Source organism: Neofelis nebulosa, chromosome X, assembly GCF_028018385.1.
Source record: "Neofelis nebulosa isolate mNeoNeb1 chromosome X, mNeoNeb1.pri, whole genome shotgun sequence".
Lineage (NCBI taxonomy): Eukaryota > Metazoa > Chordata > Mammalia > Carnivora > Felidae > Neofelis > Neofelis nebulosa.
Window position 1 is genome coordinate 126,337,259 of NC_080800.1, and position 18,510 is coordinate 126,355,768.

General features: G+C 56.5%; 1 protein-coding gene across 4 annotated transcripts in view; it reads left to right on the forward strand.

Annotated features, from left to right (window-relative positions):
- ATP2B3 (ATPase plasma membrane Ca2+ transporting 3) overlaps positions 1–14,686 on the forward strand; it is a 61,955-nt gene extending 47,269 nt beyond the window's left edge. The window contains exons 21-22 of one of the 4 annotated variants that reach the window (XM_058712187.1): positions 1,754–1,867; positions 12,347–14,686. In XM_058712187.1, the coding sequence (XP_058568170.1) occupies positions 1,754–1,867; positions 12,347–12,667 (435 nt within the window). In that variant the 3' untranslated portion in view covers positions 12,668–14,686. Of the gene's footprint in view, positions 1–1,753; positions 1,908–12,346 lie in introns of all 4 variants that reach the window. The other 3 variants (XM_058712188.1, XM_058712191.1, XM_058712189.1) reach the window with 3 other exon arrangements.
- The last annotated feature ends 3,824 nt before the right edge of the window (positions 14,687–18,510 follow it).

Here is an 18,510-nt window from a genome sequence, read left to right on the forward strand (position 1 = left end):
GAAGCTTCAGCAGCAACTGGGTTTTGGGGGGCAGGGGGGGGCAATTGTGAGGTATTTTGATTGACACCGTCATCCCATCCGGACACCGTGAGGAGAGGGGTCCAATCAGAGGCAGAAAAGGCATCTTTTCCTTGCCTCGTCGCCCTGGCTGCAGTTAAGAGTGCATCACATCACGGGCCATCTTCCTTCAGGTCATCGGGGCACACTAGACACACTGTGCCAGCCCCCTGTGGCCACTCTGCGTTACGCACGGGTCTCAGCCCTGGCAGTGAGGTTGCCCTGCTCACGAGCGGGGTGTGTTGGGGGCAGGGGGCGTGGGGGAGGAGGGAGCTCGGGGGCAGAGTATGGGACAAAAGTCTTTTTCCACCGCGCGTGTAGGGATTGAAATGATGCACATCTTCATGTGCCAGCACTCAAGCTGCCTTCTTCCCAGAAGCCTGGCCCCATGTCAGACTCCCTGCCGAGTCTAGGGGCCACCACAAAGCCACCGCAGGGCTTGGGTGTGGCACAGGGCCGCCTACTCTGGGCCCAGAGTAGACAGCCAGTGGGCTCCAGGCTCCAGGACTACACATTTGCTTTGCCGCTCACGTCATCCAGTGAACTGTATGGCACTTTCCAGAAATCAGATCCACCTTCTAAGGCCAAAGATCTGCACACACACCCATCTCCCCACCCCACCCCACCCCCACCCCCGGAAGGCATTCCCAAAGGGGCAACCAAAGGTGTGCCACGTTGGCCTGCCCTCCCAGAACGTAGACACACGGTCTCCGGATGGGGAAACATTCACTGTGGCCACTCAGTCACAGGTCTCAGGTCTGAGTCACCCCCAGGCCCGCTCGCCAGTCAGAGATGGGGGTCGGGAAGTCAGAAGACACTAGGACTCCTAGTGAGTCCACCCCATGGTTGTCATTTCCCATAGACCCACGTCCCTTTTGACCCCTAGGAAGCCTAAGAGGGAGGGGGCTGCAAATAAAAGCCATCTCTGCTCCCGGGACACTCCAGTCTCTTTGCTCTCCCTCCTGCCGGGCCTGTGGCTCTGCAGAAAGGAGTCTGATAAAAGAAAGCAAGTGCTTTTGCATTTTAAATCCTTTCCTTTCACGGAGGCTCCCCCAGGGGCACCCGCCTCCATCACTCTGAAGAGATTGAGCCTCCCGGCAGGGCAGGGCAGGGCAGGGCAGGGCAGAGAAGCAGTTTGCGTCTGTTGCTTAGAGCAACGTAAACAAAGGGCATTTGGGGAAGGCCCCGGTCCCGGCACCAACCACGAGCACTGCCACAGGGAGCCTTGTCCTAACGGGAGCGGGGAGTGGAGCGAGTCCTACCCCTCAGGTATATCGGGGCGGAAAAGGGGGTGGAGAACCAGTGATCTGGGATCTCAAAGGACTGCCAGACCCAGGTATTTGTTGACAAGTGGCTCGCAAAGAGCGGCTGGTGACTGCGAGTGGCTCTTTCTGCAAAGGCTTGCCGCGCGCCCCCCCCCACCCCCGCCTCCCCGCCCTCCCGGTCTTCTGAGTGCTAATCATTTGCTCAGCAAACCCTCTCTCGGTGGAGGACACGGAGGCTGGCCCCAGCCGTGACCACGTGACCACGGCCCCGTCCGAAGCGCTGTCAGCCCCAAGGGGGCGGGGCGGCCTAGATGCCGTCTCCTGTCACCATTCGTGTACCCAGCGTGGCCCCTGCCCTCACCCAACCCCACCCCCGTGCGGTAGCCGGGACGCAGTGCAAGCCAAACTTTATCTCATTTTCTCTCCCACAGATGGAGGTAGTGAGTACCTTCAAGAGAAGCGGTTCATTTCAGGGTGCTGTGCGCCGGCGGTCTTCAGTCCTCAGCCAGCTCCATGACGTAACCAATCTTTCTACCCCTACTCACGTAATTCTCTCTGCTGCCAATCCCACCAGTGCCGCTGGGAGTGAGTCTTGAGTCCCCTTTTCTCTCATAAATGGCATCTCTGGGGGAGCAAAAGCCTCCCCAACTCTTCCTTCTCTTTTTTCCCCGTCCAGTCCTTTCTGCCCAGACGGTGTGTGTCTCCAAAGCCATATCCTCTTATGAAATGTACTGAATCCATGGCCCTGCCGGACCTTCTGTTCTTTGCCTTGTTTGGTTGTTCGCTGTTCGTTCCTCCTGTCGTTGGTTTGCTTTTCTTGAACTTGTCTGCATCTGCCAATGGTTCTTCACGAACTTGGGCCGCTTCTGGTGGCGTCCGGTGGCAGGATGGGGCCTTGGTCGGTGTTCTGCGGGGCAGCCAAAGGGAGGCTCGGGACCGCCTCGCAGGGCCGCAGGGGGAGGCGAGTGCCTTTCCGGCATCGTTCGCAACAGAATAATCCGGCCCACCTACTTGGGACTAAACTGACAGCTTCCAGAACTCTCCTGGAGGTGGTTTCCAAAGGCAGTGCACCTGAGGTGGGCTTCGGGAGGCCGCTGTCACGTGTCCCCAGGTGGGCTCAGTGGTGGCCGACTGCTTCTGCTCGGGTGTTACCTGCCCTGTAGGCCTTGGCCCTGAGCCGCCCGTATGTGAGGTGTCTGAGGGGTTCCTCAAACAGGAGTCATCCTCACACCCCCCGCCCACACTCTGCCATGTGTCCCTTTTGTTCCCAAGGCACCTTTGCTCTTTCCAAACAGGCGTCAGGATTGGAAGGTCTTAACATGGTCTGGTCCACATTCTCTCTCCTCCTTCCTCCAAGAAGCCGGGACAGGTAGATTCCTTCCTACATGTTCCAGTGAAACGTTCCCACCATGCTAGTCACGTTTTCAAGAGAACCCAGGGGCTGTCGTAAAGAGAGAAACTTCCGTGTTTGCTCGTATCTTTTTACAAAGACGAAGGGAAAGCTCTTAGAACCCACCGCCCCATGGTTTCCCTAATGAGAGAGAATGCAGGGAACGTCCCTGCTCCCGGCCACGGCCACCTGCTTTTGTAACAGACTCGACATCTCAAAAACCAAGCAGTAAACTTTCAAGTATGGGCCCAGAGCCCTTGCTGGGATGGTTCAATGCTACCTCTTTCCTTTCCTTCCAGTGAAACCTGGCAACTCTCACCTCCGTGAACACATCACTTCCCCACAGACGGGAGCTGTTAACCGTGCCTTTTTCCCTCACCAGACTCTGGCATTTTTCTTTTTGCTTGATTTCTTCTCTTTGCCTTTTGCCTTTTGTCTTGTCTTTTCTCTTTTTTTCTTTTTGCATTTTCTTCGCTTTTTTTTTTTTTTTTTTTTAGGAACTGGTGAGAGGTCCCCAGTGGGGGGGCATCCCTCCTCTTGCTCAAACTGTCGTTTCAGGCCACTCTGCCCTTTAAGGAAGGGATGTGGGCCGCACCAGACCCCGCTGGACCATGTGGTCCCCTTCGGAAACAGCACATACATGTGCGTGCACGCACACACCCCACCCCCAAACCACAGGCCACACACACCTCCGGCTCCCTTGCACACTCACTGGGCCCCCCACCTGGGCCACAGACATTGGCCAACAGCCATCACAGACAGGCTGGAAAGCTCCAGCCTTGTCCCAGAAGGGTCTCACCACCAGTCCACCCAGACAAGTCTCCACGGGGCTCAGCTACCTCCAGTCAACTGAGGACAGAAACGGTACTCAGCCTCCTGGGGGCGCGCCAGCTAGGGCAAGACTAGGACAGCGCACGTTCTTCCTGGAAATGAAGGGACAAGAGGGGGCGTGGTCTGCCGAAGGGGCACATACTGACCTGCCCCTGTCCCTCCCTCACCCGTGACTTTTTTCCACGTGTTTCTTTGCCATCTCTGTCTGTACTTCCTCTCTGTCTGTCTGTCCGTCCATCTGTCTGTTGACTTGAGGCAGGGGAGGCAGCCGACACAGCCCCCACTCCTCACGCCCCTCGGGCCTTCTCCATACCTCTGGCCTTGTTCCACTCCAGGGCCAGCCCGGGCCTCCCCTCCAGGATCCTGGCGAGGCCTGCTGTCTCTTGGCTCCCTCTGGATTCCTTGGGCTTCCTCCCTGGTGGGAGACTCTTTCTCTCCTCTTCCTAGCACCTTCCTTCCTTCTGCAGCCATCTGTCACCCCCGTCTTCCCACCTCTGGGAGCCCAGCAGTGCCTGGTAAGAACAGTGCGAAAGACACCACCCCTCCCCCTGGTCCTGAGCTACTCCAGGGGCATCTAACTAGTGCCTGTCTTAGGAGGGTGCTGGTGTGATAGCAAGGGGATCCCAATGTCCCAGCCCATCCCAGTTGAGCAGCAGCACCTCAGAAAAGACCCCACTGTGGAGGAAGATGCTGGTTGGAGGACCAGGCAACACCAGGGGACATGCCTGCTTCTGGAAGCCACCAACCAACACCACCTCCTGCCATCACCACTGCGTGGCAGATTGGTTTGGAACTCTCTGAGGGCCTAGAGAAACCATTAAACCCAGCACCCTCATTGTGCAAATCAGGGAAAGGCCCGGTGGTGGCGGCGGCGAAAAAAGTGACTAGATGCAGGTCCCCACCCTCTCTTGGAACTCACTGGAAGGAAGGCAAGGCACAGACCACAGCAGAGCTCCTAGCCGAGCATTGTAGAAGGTGCTGTGGGCGCAGGCCACAGGGTTTTCCTGAGCAGAACCCCAGCTCTGATGGGACATCTCCTATCACCCACCGCCCGGCCAGCCTGGCCCTTATCCCACATGCTGGAGCAAGGCCGCTGGTCTGACAGCACTTCCACTGAGAACCTGAGGCCCTCTGGGCCTTAGATGGCCCAGTGCAGGTTGTGTACAAGGAGCCCGAGGGCCACAGTGATAGGTGACGGCGCTCACCGACACGGGTCCCAGCACATGGCACCCAGGCCAGAGGTGGCCAGAGAATGTCCCTGGGGCCAGAGGGAAAGGAGAGCCCCTAGAGGGGTGACCAGGGAGAGTTAGAGACGCAGAGACCCTCGGAGTTCAGCACACCCACAGCCTCACCTCCTCAACCTTCTAGCCGACCTCTGACCCCGCCCCCCCAGGCTTCCCGCACCCGGCCACCCTCCCTGAGCCACACACAATACTCATTCTCAACCTGGGGTGTGGCATCTGCCCTCCATGGCGTCCACCTCATTTCACGGGACCTCAGCCGTGGCCTGGAGGCCAGCCCCTGTGAGTGGCTCCAGAAAGTGCATCCGTTAATAATAACCGCTTTCGGTCTTAAGGAAACCAGCCAGGAGGGAAATCTTGTCCCCTGCTGGGATGCCGGTCACCCCGGCTCCTCCCCGCTCACACACTAATGCCAGAGGCTTGGCGTCACACCCTGGCTGCGTGTGAGGGTCCAAGCCATGGCCCCAGATGGTATATGGGGTTCACCCACGTTTACTACCCAGCAGCAAGCCGGGTGCCAGACGGCTGCTTCCAGGTGTGAGCGGAGACACGGACACACCCCAGCCGCCCCCCCCCACCCCGCCACCTCCCCAGCCACACCTTCCAAAGCCTGTCCCCTGCAGCAGCACTGGGTCTCTATACTCGAACATTTATTGCTACAGTGCTTCACGATACGGCTCCTGACCCAACCGGGCGGAAGGCGCGGAGGTGGGCAGTGAGTTTGGTCACATGTGGCCTTGAAGAGCTCCCTCAGGGCTCTTTAGTTCGGATGAACCTAGCCTGAAAGAGATCATAGCAGTTGCTTTATTTTAATTGCCTTTGCAACATGAAAGCCTTGCATCCAACTTGGCAATGCTGATGCCGGGTAAGCCCCCATGATTTCCTTGCACACGTCCTTCTGGGGCCTGAGGAATCGAGCCAGCCCCATAGAGGAAGGAGCCCCGCAAAGCGAGCGCAGCCTCGTCTGCTGGAGTTTGCTCCTTTCTCAGGCAGTCCATCCATTTCAAGCCAAGTCTCTCTCTCCCCTTGGGTTTCTGGGTACTGGCATTTCTTCTCAGCTATTTGACAGTGTTGTTTCCACTCTAGGACTGGTATCACCCTGTCCTGCACGAGCCCTTCCTGCAAGCATGGGCCCCACCCCAGGGAAGGACCTTCCAGGCAATTCTTACAGTACGAGCCAGCTCGCAGCCCAAGGCAGACCCCAGGACCCCTGCTCCTAGGCCCTCCCCAGTGGGCACTTCCAGGCCAACTCCCAGGGCTGGGGGCTAGGGCCCAGGGAGCTCAAGAGACTTTTTTGAGGCCCTGCACCTGGCCACGGCCAGGATGAGAGGCAAGGCCCACTACCCGAAAGGCCAGGGACCCACCGTACCTGGGTCACCTCAGTGCCACGGCTTGTTGACATCGGCAGCGTGAATCTGGACTCTCCCAGTCCTGGACACAGATGCACGCACACAGGATGGGAGGTGACCTTCACGAAAGTTGCCAGCCGCTAGCATGTCTGATTTGCCCACATACACAGAGCCCTGCCTTTGGTTTAGGGTTCGATCCATCAGTGGGAGGGCCAGCTCTGGAGTTCAAGTTTCTTAATTCCTTGGTGAGGAAAGGGAACCTTCCTCTTCAACTGTGGGTATGTTGCCCCACACCTCTTTGTGTCGCTTTCAAGTCACGATTCACCCTCATGCCTGCAGGGAGGGTTTGGGACCTGGGAACCCCAAAGTACTTGGAAAGCAGTTCCCCTGGCTCTCCCCAGCTGCTCTGCTCAGAGTTTGCCGTAAACCCAGAGCTTGAATGCCAGGAGAGCAGAAAGTCCCCTCCCTCCCACAGAAGGTTCTGGATTAGTGGCTGGCACAGAGACAGGCATGTCCATCAAGCATGTGGTGGGCAGGGGGTGGGCGGGAGGGCTTTGCAGGAGCAGCAGTGAGACAGAAGTGGAGGGCGGAGAGCATGAGGACCCCTCCCCATCTGGGGCCTGCTTGTCCTACAGCACAGAGGAGAAAAGGCCAGAAGGTTGTCAAACGCAGTTTCTGTTGTTACTGTTGTCATCATCGTTCTGGAGCCTTGCTTTTGTTTTTCTCTTCTCTTCTTTTCTTTTCATTCCCTTTGTGCATTTCTTTAATGGGGCGGGTGCTCCCTCAGGCCTCCCCTTGCCTCCCAGTGTTCGCATCCCTACTCTGCCCCCATCACCACCTGCATTGCAAACTTGAGCGATTGAAGGTCAAAACAAAAGCGGAGTCCATCCACTTTGCCCCACTTTCAGCCTTGACCTTCAGCCCCTCTGCTCGCACCCCAAGCATCCATCAGTAGCATAGTGCTGTTGCAGAGTCTGACATAAGCATCCCTTCTGCTTTGGCTCTATGTGGCTGGCGTGGTGCTGTGAGTTTGGGCCATCACCTGCCCTGTCCCCACTAGTGGAGCTCATGGTTCAGGTGAAGGCAGGCCAGCGCTCACATGTCGGGGCGGGCGGCGGACAGCAAGGAACAAACAGAGAAGTAAGCTTATGCTAAGTGTCCGGGACAGCTTCTAGAAGGATGTATGTGTGAGCCGGGTTCTGAATAAAGAGAAAAAGCCAGCACAGGACAGTCTGGCAGAACAGTCTAGGCAGGCGAAAGGGCAGGTGTAACGTTGCTGGAGAAGACTTTCGGCAGAGTTGCCCACTCACTGAGCCCTTGCTGGGTGCAGGCGCTGTGCTGGGTGCTGAGAGCTGAGGAGCTCGGTGAATCAGACGGAGCCCTGTCTTCAGGGGGCTACGGCAAGGAGACGGAGGGTGAGGGGGAGCCTTGAGGCTCAGTGGGGAAGAGCTTGTGCACAGGCCCTGAGGCAGGGGTGTGCCAGTGTTCTTCCCGGAAGAGCCAAGAAGCTGAGGCTGGAAAAGAAGGATGAGAAAGAAAACGGCCCGAGGCAGGCCCTGACTTGGCAGGAGGTGCGGCTACAGAAGGGTTTAGACCAGTGGAGGATGTGACTTGTTCGGGCTCTTATTTGAAAAGATTGCTTGGGCTGCCATGCAGAGAATAGACGGTAGAGGTCAAGGGCACTGGCAGGAAGACCAGGGAGGAGGCGTGGGGCGGGTGAAGCTAAAGTAGCAGCCGGAGCCCACAGTCTGGAGATAGGGACCCGGCACTCATTAGAAGACAGATGGAACTTAGGGCCACGGCAGATTCGAGCACCTGGGAAGTGTGCGGGTGTAGATGAAGAGAAAAGGTCCCAAGATGAGCCCTGGGGCCCCCAGATGTGAGGGGGGTGGGGGTGGACGGAGACCCTGCACACCCGTACCCAGCCAGGAAGCGGGGATGTGGCATGGGGAGCGCTGGATGCCCAGCTGGGGAGGTACCTGGGGAGCAGGGGGTGAGGCGAGAAGCGGCCATTGCCAGCATCTAGAGGGGACCGCAGCGCCAAGACAGGGTCTCTTTTAAGAGAGACAAATGAGTACGCTAGGCGAGGGAGGAGGCAACATCCGTGAGTGGGTGCAGGGCCCGGGGCGGGGTACCCAGGCAGTGCAGGAGCAAGCTGGCTGGCGCTCCGATGTCAGGAAATTGGCGGGGGGGGGGGGGGGGAGCACGGCGGGTCTCGGTTGGGGTGAGACAGGAAGGTACGGAAGAGCCCTCCAGCCCCAGCCCGACCTGATCCCCCTCGGCCTTCCCAGGCACCTTGGCTGTAGCCTTAGGAGTCAAGTTTACTGGAAAGTGCTTTCATGTCTTTTACTTTCAGATTAGCCCTCAGCAAAATGGAGTTTCGGGGGGTTCAGTGCACGGAGTGGACCCAGAGCAGCTCCTTCACCTGCTGTGATGCTCAGAGTCCCGACACCAGCCAGGCTGGGAGGGCAGGGCCTGACTCAATAGTCGGAGAGGAGGGAGGCTGCAAGGCACCCCGGGGATGTCAGCCACACAGGCAAGAGCCAGGGAGAGATCAAGAGACCAGGCAGTCGGAGTCTCCGCCCCTGGGGGCTTGAGTCCCAAGGGGCCCCCAGGGCCCTGCAGGTGTCACAGCAGTGGAGGTAGAGGGGCCTCCGCCGTGAAGGGGTTGGGGGACTGGGGGCCATGGGGCATGCTGCTGTAGGACGCTGGGGTCGGGGGTCGGGGGTCGAGGTGCCTCTGTGGTTTCGCAGGAGCCCGGCACTAGAACCGGAAGACCAGGGCTGATGGGGCCAAGGCCGAGGGCCCTCCTGAGCCTCCTTCAGTCCGGTAGAGCCCTCGGCCATCCCAGGGGAGGTGGAGCAGTGCATGCTGGGAAGGGGTGCACGCTGGCCGCAGCCATAGGCGGAGGTGGTTCAAAGGGGAGATATGGTGTTACTGCAGCGTGTGGGCTGTCGGTGGCACTGACAGCCTTGAGGGTGGCAAGGTCCCCTTGGGAGTGGTAGAGATGGAGAGGCGACCTGATGGTCCCAGGTCGGGAGAGTAGCCTGAGGCGGCCTGAGGGGAAGGGCAACGTTTCCGCTCAGCCGTGGTCACTCTTGGTGGGCGGTCCTGAATTCGGCTGTGGGGATGTGGTCAAGCCCCCGTGGGTGAGCTCGGGTCTCTAGGGCAGGCCTCTCTTCGACACTGCTGGCTGTCACCAAACCAGTGTCCCAGGAAGTGACTGTGTTCTTCAGTGTTGGGTGGCCTGAAAACACCCCATCGTAACACCAATACCAGTGACTTGTTAACAGCCCAGGATGGGAATGCGGGGAAATGGGACCTGTAGGAAGGCCAGAAGAGACTCTGGCGGCCAGGAGCCCCAAGAGCCCCAACCGTGAGTTTGCGCCAGCGGCCCTGGCACCCCCTGTTGGTGATTGAGTGACTGCTCGAGTCCGCACTCTGTTGATAGGCGGAAAACAAGGCTAGGGACAAGACAGTCATTAAAGTGAGGCTGGTTATACCTGGGAGGAGCACCCTGAAGGAACATTCCAGAGCTGCAGAAGCTGAAGAGGGAAGGGCTGGCTGCCCTTTTTGGGCAGAGACGATGGAGTTCAGCCAGGTGCAGGGAGACCTGGGATGGGTCTCAGCAGGGCTCTGGCCTGATCACTTGACCCAGATCCAAATGAGGGGAGGAGCTCAGCTAGAGGAAAGGGTGTAGCCCAGGTCATCAGATCATTGCAGGAAAACTTACCACAAAGGCCCCCAGGGTCAAGGGCAGTGGGATCCAGCTTACTCTCCTTTCTCCACCACTGCCAGGTAGCCGCAATAAACGTCCCGGTAGCTCTCCCACAGTTCTGGCACCAGGAAAGGCCCAAATAATGAGTCCACATCTGCCGTGACTCCAAAAACTGAATTCTATTTCTTTTTATTAAAAATGTCAAATGATGCTTACCTCAATTTCTGTGTTAGCCCTTTCTCAGGAGCCAGTCTGGGGGAACTAAGGAACTGAGTGCAAGTAGTTGGCCATCTGTAATCCAAAAGATGTGACTTCACCAAATTCAAAGAAAATCCTAACCAGACTTAAGATCTGGAGTTAGAAAATTCCAATTTTACGGAGCTCTTTGGCTGATTATTTTTGCACTCAAATGACTGAGATTCAACTGGTTTAAATTGATTTAAATTGTGCTTGGCCAAGCAGTGACAGTCCTGGGTTCCAGACACTGGAGGGTTGAAGGAGACTCATTGTCAGCGCTGTGATTCATGGTCTAAACTAGGGGGCAGCAAACTTCTCCTATAATGGACCTTAGAGTAATTATTTTTACTTTGCAAGCCAGGTCTCTGTCGCCACTACCCAACTCTGTCCTATGATCTCAAAGACCCCCACGAACCATGCAGAAATGAATGGGTGTGGTTGTGTGCCAGTAAAATTGTATTTATAAACCCAAGCCAAGGGCCAGGGTTAGCCCCTGGGCCCCAGTTTGCCGACACCTCGTCTAAACCAAGAAAACCAAATCCTAGAACCTTTGACCTGGAAATGACGTTACAACCGATGTTGTGTCCAGCCACTCACATAGGAAGGAGCTGGCTTCCCCATCTCAGCACAAGGCCAGCTGGCTCACGCGGGGCCCTGCAGAGGCCTTCCCTCTGCCCAACAGAGGTCGACTCTGGCTTCTAGAACCCAGAGGGAGCCCAGGGTGGGGGGCCAGGGTGGGAACAAAGAGAGGCAGCAGCTCTGTGAGGATATTTGAGCACACATCTAAGTGCAGGTGGGACTGAAGAGACGACAGGGTAATTCTGGGAGCACGAGCCTGTAGGAGGTGGCTGAGCCCAGCTGGGGCCGAGGGCCACGGTAGCCAGGGATCAGGGCATTGTGGGATGTGCTTCCCTGCGGGGAGTTATGCTGATCTGAGGTCTGCAAATGCCAGTGGAGCAGCCAGGAACAAGGGCAGGAGACGCACAGGCAGAAGTCCTTGAAGGGAAACGACCACCCAATCAGCCACAGGCCAGGAGGGTTGTAAGGAGGCTTGAGGAACCATCTCGGTGGGTCAGGGCCTCCCAGCAGGATAGGCTTGGTGGGTGCAAATTCAAAGCGGGGCCATTTTCAGTCTTGGATGCCTCCAGATGGGAGACTGGCAGGCTCTCGCGCCTGGAGCTCTGAGGAGACGCCGGGGCCACAGTCTCTGATTGTAGCCAGATGAGTCCCCGGCGAAGAGGTGGGCCTGGGCGTTTGAATAGAGGGGAGGAGGACAGGTTCCAGGCCGGGGCTCTCGGGCACCATGGGACAGAGGAAGGAGAAGTGGAGGAGACAGGGCCAGAGCAGTCAGGGAGGTAGGAGGAGGGTCACGCGGTGGCAATGTCAGGGAAACCAGGAGGGCTTTCCAGGAAGCAGGGCAGTCAGCTGTGTTGAGTGGCCCCAAGATGGAGACACAAAAGTAGCCAGTGCGCTTAGCAGCAGGAAGACTGATGGCCACGTGGGTCCGGGCACGGTTCGTGCTAGTTACAGTTACGAGAGCTGGCGGGAGAGAGGAAGAGTCTATAGAGAAGCTGGGGAGGGTGACCCATTTGAGGATAGGCTGGGGACTTTCTCTTACCAGAAAGTTCTTGAGACTTTCTGGTAAGAGAAAGTGGGGAGTCCACTCTCTACCATTCTCCCTTTTTCAAATCATCTTTTTGTTCTACCAAGTTGGAATTCAGATTTGGCAGAGGGCCCGGGGGCCACCTAAGCCAGTCCTGCCCGCTCCTGGAGCTGGGAAAGTGGGGGTAACAGCTAAGAGTCCCAGGCATTTACCACTCATGAGTTCCAAAATATGTGCACAGGTCAGCCTAGAGAAAGCTACCGCCCTTTGTCCCGCATATGGATCAGTTGATGAGACATAGCCCCAAACCCGAACACCCTTACTGCAACCACACAGAGCTGCCCGTTGTTCCATTCCAATGGATGGCCATTTGTCAGCGGTGACCTTGTGCTATTGGTGTGGGTGGAATTTGCCAGCATTAGCCAGCCATTGACTATCTCCTTCCTTCCTTCCTTCCTTCCTTCCTTCCTTCCTTCCTTCCCTCCTTCCTTCCCTCCTTCCTTCCTTCCCTCCTTCCTTCCTCTCCTCCTTCCTTCCTCTCCTCCTTCCTTCCTCCCCTCCTTCCTTCCTCCCCTCCTCCTTTCCTTCCATCCTTTCTCCCTCCCTGTCTTCCTGCTCCCCCCTCGCACCCCTGTCCTTGCACCTTCCACTCCAGATCCGGGTGGTGAAAGCGTTCCGTAGCTCACTCTATGAAGGCCTGGAGAAACCGGAATCCAAGACCTCCATTCATAACTTCATGGCGACGCCCGAGTTTCTGATCAATGACTACACCCACAACATCCCACTCATCGATGACACGGACGTGGACGAGAACGAGGAGCGCCTGCGGGCCCCCCCGCCCCCGTCCCCCAACCAGAACAACAACGCCATAGACAGCGGCATCTACCTGACCACGCACGGCACCAAGTCAGCTACCTCGTCAGTGTTTTCTTCCAGACCTGGGAGCCCGCTCCACAGCGTGGAGACGTCCCTCTAGGGGACCCCGCTCTCAGCACGCGCACGCCACACGCACGCGCGCTCGGGCGGGATGGCGCAGGCCTGCAAGGAGGATGGTGCCCCGACGGCGCTTGCGGGAAGCCGATCCATCCAAGGCTTCCTACCCGGGACTGAAGACGAGGAGGGAGAAACTAGAGAGTGACAAGAGCTGTGTTTCCCTTTTTTCTATCGAAGCATTTTTTTTTTTTAACGGACACTACAACTCTGCCAGACGGGTCGCTGTCCGGGCTGTGTGGTGGGGCAGGGGCCCGTTCGCTGGGAGCTCGGCGGCACCCTAGGGAGAGCCCTGCAGGGCCTGGAAGGATGCCCAGCCCGGACCACCCACCGCCGGGAGCCGCCTGCAGGTGTACCAGCGCCACCAAGCGCCCGTTCCCCGGGACACATGTGCAGTCCGTATGTGTGTGCGTGTGCATAGATATGAGCGTGCGTATAGACATATACGTACCTATATGACCAGATGCATATTTAAAGAATAAGGAGCTATTTATCAGCATGAATTTCCATTCCTCTTATCGGGTGTTTTCATTTTGAAACCTCATTATTTATTGTGGCAGGTTTTTTTTCAGGGAACTAGACTGCAAGAATATCTTTTTGGTGGCTTGCCCCCCCCCTCGCTGCCCCCCACTTTCCGCCCAGCCTCCGTTCCCCATCCCAGCCCTTCCTCCCCGCACAGTTCCCGAGGATGTTGCACTTTGAGACCCCTGCCTATAGAGGAAAACAAAACAAAACAAAACCCTTGCAATGGAATTTTTTATTTAAAAGGAAAATACCAAAGTATTGATGAGAAAGATCCCCTCCAGGGCCTGGAAAGGGGACTTTTGCTTTCGGTTTCAACTGGTTTCAACTCCAAGTCCTGGATTCTGGCTGGTGGGCTTTCTTTGTCCGCACCCCTACGTCAACAGCATGAAGCACCACCCCCTGCCTCGCTGACGCCTTGGGAGAACCCAGAATTCCTGGAGCAGCCCCAGGAGAGCCAGGGCCAGAGGTGGGGGGTGGGGCAAGCAGCAAGAGTGAGGCAAAAAGCGGCAGAGGAAGAGGTACCATCACAACCCAAGAGGAGCTGATATGACTGCAACCGAGAAGTTGTACCGAGGTGTCTGTCGAGTGGCTGGAGCAAGTTCTCGGTCATCGCCCGCCAAAGCACTCTTCCGACCCGGATCTTCTCCTTCAAGGACAACTGTGACCCACAAAGGCAGCCACCTACGGTGACGTGGGGGAAACAGATGTGGCAGCGAAGCCCCTGGGAGCAACGGCACCTCGTCGCTGTCGCTGCGATCACACCTGGCGCTCTCTCTCACGGGCGGGGAAGGCTGAGGAGGCCAGCCTCGCCATGCCGGCTGAGCACCCCGTCTGCACGTGGGAGAGCTGGGCCTGGGCTCCCCAGACGGTTCCCTCGGGAGCCTCTCCTTGCAGTGTGGGCACGCCTCGTGCCAAGCCTCAGTTTCCCCGTGAACGTGCACTGACCAGAACAAGCAGAGGTCCCTTTACCTTCTGAGTTCACATGTCTTGTGTTTTGCAGAGAGGCAGTTCGGGTGCATGTGCCTACCACTTGAGCCTGGGGCTGAGCCACTGAGGGCCAGCCGCGAGCGGAGGGAGGCGGGAAGGAATGGGAACCGCCGGTGTGGGTGGCCGGCAAGGCTGGCTCGCAGCACGCACCCTGTCCTAGGCCCACGGGCAGGGACTCGTCTCACCTCCACCCGCATCCATGAGCACCGAGGTCGCCATTCCCACCGCTAACAGGAATGGCGCGTCACCCCTGAGCGGGAGTAGTCAAATCTCGGGCAAAGGAATTTTGGTTAGAAAAGAAAATCCCACTGAAAATGCCAGCTACAGATAACTTAAAGCCATCCCTTTATTCCAAAGGGCACATTGAGAATGTTACCCATTTGTAAATTGTTCCCTAATGTCCTTGTTTAACCGACAAAAAAAGGGCAACTCAATCTGTTGAGGGTCTGTGTGTTCTGAAACTAGAAATAACATTGGAAATCTTTTCATTCTCTGTTATAGACACATCAGTAGAACTAATGGTCACTATAGATTCCAAAAAACCCTCACTGCTGCTGTACAAAGTTGCCTACGGTACGTGTGGATTGTTTAGTCCCCCAGGTTGCCAGGTGTGGGGTTCAAAAAAGGGGCGCCGTGACCTCGGAGTGTTGCTCTGCTTTCTGTACGGTCTTCAGGCCGAGGCACCTGTCTCATCAGGAAGCCCGTCTCTATAAAGCATATTATACGGAATGGCTTGGTCAACTGTGTTCAGTTATTAAATACGTTTTCCATTTTTATCTGCCTGTTATAAAGATGAACGAAAATTATCTTAATGAGGAAGACCAGATGCATCATAACTTAAAGTCTGTAATAATTTCCTAATTTAAAGAATAGTCCGAAATTTCCATGTATTAAAAAAAAAAAAAATGAAAGCCTCCTACAGCCCCAGTCTGGGTAACGTGTGTAATTTGTTAGTTTTTCGGGAATTGTCATCCGGAATGAAAAGGAGGTGTCTGCATCCACTTCGCCAGGCCGAGATGAGCCCCAGGGGAGGCAGAGCACCCCCCCCCCCGCCACCAGGTGTGTGGCCACCTCCCCAATCCTTCAGGGAGGCAGCAAGGGCTCGCCTGCCCCATCGGGTCAGAGGCGCTCCCAGTGGAGGTCTGCGTGGTGACCCTCTGACTGTCTTGACCTAGAGGGGCCTGGCCTGGACGTCCAGGCTGGCGTCCTCAAAGGAAGGCGAGGGCTGGGAACAGCAACCCAAACGGGAGAGCCTGGGACACACTCGGGCTCCGTCTTTTTTTCTTTTTTTCTTACGGCAAAATACATACCACGTAAAGGTCGCCATCCTAACCGTTTTTAGGCAAACAGTTCAATGGCATGGACTACTTGCACACCGCTGTGCAGTCATCCCCACCGTCCGTCTCTAGAACATCTTCATGTCCCCAAACTGAATTCTGTTCCCATTAGACACTAACTCCCCACCCCGCTCCCCCAGCCCCTGCTACCCACCATCTTTTCTGTCTCTGTGAATGTGAGTTCACATCTGTGTGAGTCTTAGAGTTACTCAAAGCAACTCGCAGAACTGGAATCCTACAATTTCTGTGTGCGACAGGCTCATTTCGCGCAGCACAGGGTCCCCAGGTTTCGTGCATGTTGTAGCCTGTGTCAGAATTTCCTTCCTTTCTGAAGCCGGGTAACATTCCATCGAACTCGTAGACCGTAGTTTCTTTGTCCACTCATCTGTCAGTGGACACTCGAGTTGCTTTTACCTTTCGCCTGCTGTGAATCGTGCTGCTGTGAACCCAGGTGTGCAAATAACCCTGTGAGTCCCCGCTTTCGATCCTCTTGGGTCTGCACCCAAAAGTGGGATTGTTGGGTCATATGGTAACGCCATGTGTCATTTTTTGAGGACCCCTCCCCCACCAGCAGTGCACATGGGTTCCAATCACAGACTTCCTCTTTAATCCAAAGCCATGGAAAGAAAACCCATTATTTTACTCCTTCCCTTGCTCTGTGGGTCATTCCCCCATCTGTTCCTTTGCTCACTATGTGTCTTTGAACACCTGTTGGGAGGACGTCTGTGCCCCGTGACCCACCCCTCTGCTCTGCCAGCAGAGCCATGAAGGCAGCTCGGGTCTAAAACTTGCCACGTCTCCTCTCCTTGTGCTTCTATTTCTCCACTCCACACATCACCCTTTTAAACTTGGCAATGCCGGCGGGTGCATTTTCCAGGGAAGCTGCCAACAAAGGACAAAAATGACTTCTAAGTTCCCTCCCAACCGCCAGAGCCCACACTTCTAAAAAAGGCAAAGAGACAAACACCAGAAAACAGCAGAAAAACAAATAGCGGAGAGCCCTTGCTTCACTGACGTGGGAGTCCATCTGAAACCACAAGGCGAAGTGAGTCTAGCTTGGGCCAAGTGCCTTATCATGAGAGCTGGCACCTCATGGACAGATGTTGCGCTGCCCCAAAACCGTTCGTTTCTGTCCGTGGAGACTCTTGTCCAGTCCTGCTATCAAATATGGCCCAGGTTCCCGTGGAAAAGAATCGGTAGCCAGCCATCCCTCCACAAAGCCGCCCCCGTTTCCCCACCCAGCCAGAGGTCAGAGAGCAAGGTGTCGGCAGGGCGGCGCTCCCTCCGAAGGTTCTAGGGGGAGGCTCCGTCCTCGTCTCTTCCAGCCTCTGGTGTTGCTGGCAGTGCGTGGCCTTCCTTGGCCAGTAGGCACAGCACTGCGGTCTCTGTTGTCACATGGCCTGCTCCCTGCTCGTGTCTGTCACCGTGTCTGCTCTCAGCTTCTTATAAGGATACCAGTCCCGTGGGATTCAGGCCCACCCTACTCCCGCAGGATCTCATCTGACACTGACAAAGACCCTATTTCCAAATAAGGACCGGTCCTCACATTCCAGGGGTTAGGACGTAAACACATCTTCTGGGGGACACCATTCACGCAACCACAGCTGGAAAAGAAGAGTCCCTCACAGGACCTGGATTGCCCCCCTCCTCCCACTGGTTTGACAGGCCAAGCAAGGCTCAGCCATTTATCACGTTACAGTAATTAAGACATGCTGGGGGGGGGCGCTTGGGGGGCTCAGCCGATTTAAGCGTCTCACTCTTGATGTCAGCTCAGGTCTTGATCTCGGGGTCCTGAGTTCGAGTCCTCCACTGGGCTTAAAATAAAAGACATGCTCTGGACTAAAAAGCTCCTGGAAGTTTTAGGTTCTGGAAAATCTGTCAACCCCTTATTGTGACCAATCCCTTTCCTTCATCAGGAAAACACAGACGCCCCCTGAGTGATGAGCACGGACAGCACAGGCCCCCAGGCCAGCACACAAGCCAGCAAGTGCCTGGGCAGCGTGATAGGCACACACGAGGGTCCAGGAATTTTCAAGTAGTAAGCAGCAATCGCCGATCATTTGGGCCAACCTGCTCAATTTACAAGGTGGGAAACTGAGTCCCACAGACGGGAACTTGCTGGCTATGCAGGCATCGTAAAAGGAAACCTAGAGCTACAAACTGCCCAGAGAGCCCGTCATTAGCCGCAGCAGACCAGAGCTGACGGAGCCACGCTCTCCCCGTTCGGCACAGCGGCTCCCAGCCAGGGCTGGGGATGTTCACCAAATCCCTACAGAGCTTTATCCAACTATCCTCCCTTCTTTCTGGTAAGTCCTGGGGCCGAGGGTGGGGAGGAAACAGAGTGGAACAGGTGCAGATGGAGAGAGCTCTCTTAGATGTACCGTCCCCTCCACCTGGCCCTCCCATCCAGAGCAGGGGGTTCTGGTCTCTGAGAAACTGACCTCACATCGATTGTGGGGGAGCCAGCTGCCTCGCTGGGGGCTAAACCCTGAGGTCCAAAGATTTCCAAAGCCATCGAAGCTTCTCTAAGTGCCGGTGATCTTGTCAGGGGAGAGAAGACAGAGAACCCGCCAGTGAAACACCCATCACCTAGTTCCATTCCAATCAACAGTAAGTGCTGGCCAAGGGCAGTGCCCGGTCAATGCAGGACAGGCAAGACTGGGATACGGGGGGGAGGGGGGTCCTGGGCCCAGCCTGTTGGGCGGAAGGACTTGAGAGAGACAAGGTGCTTTTTAAATAGCAGAAGACAGAAAGGACCAGTGAGAGAGCCAAAGCTGCCCACAGAGGCCTGCCGCTGGCCCCTCGCCACCCACCCCCCTCCCCGTGCTCAGAGCGCCAGCCCCATGCCCTGGGCCTGGGCACCAACCCTGTCCTCGGAGAGCTCCCAGGTGAGCTGGGTGGACACACACGGAAAGGACCTGGTGGAAACGTGGACATTTTCTCTGATCCCTCATCCTGAAGACAAATAACACAGCTGCTT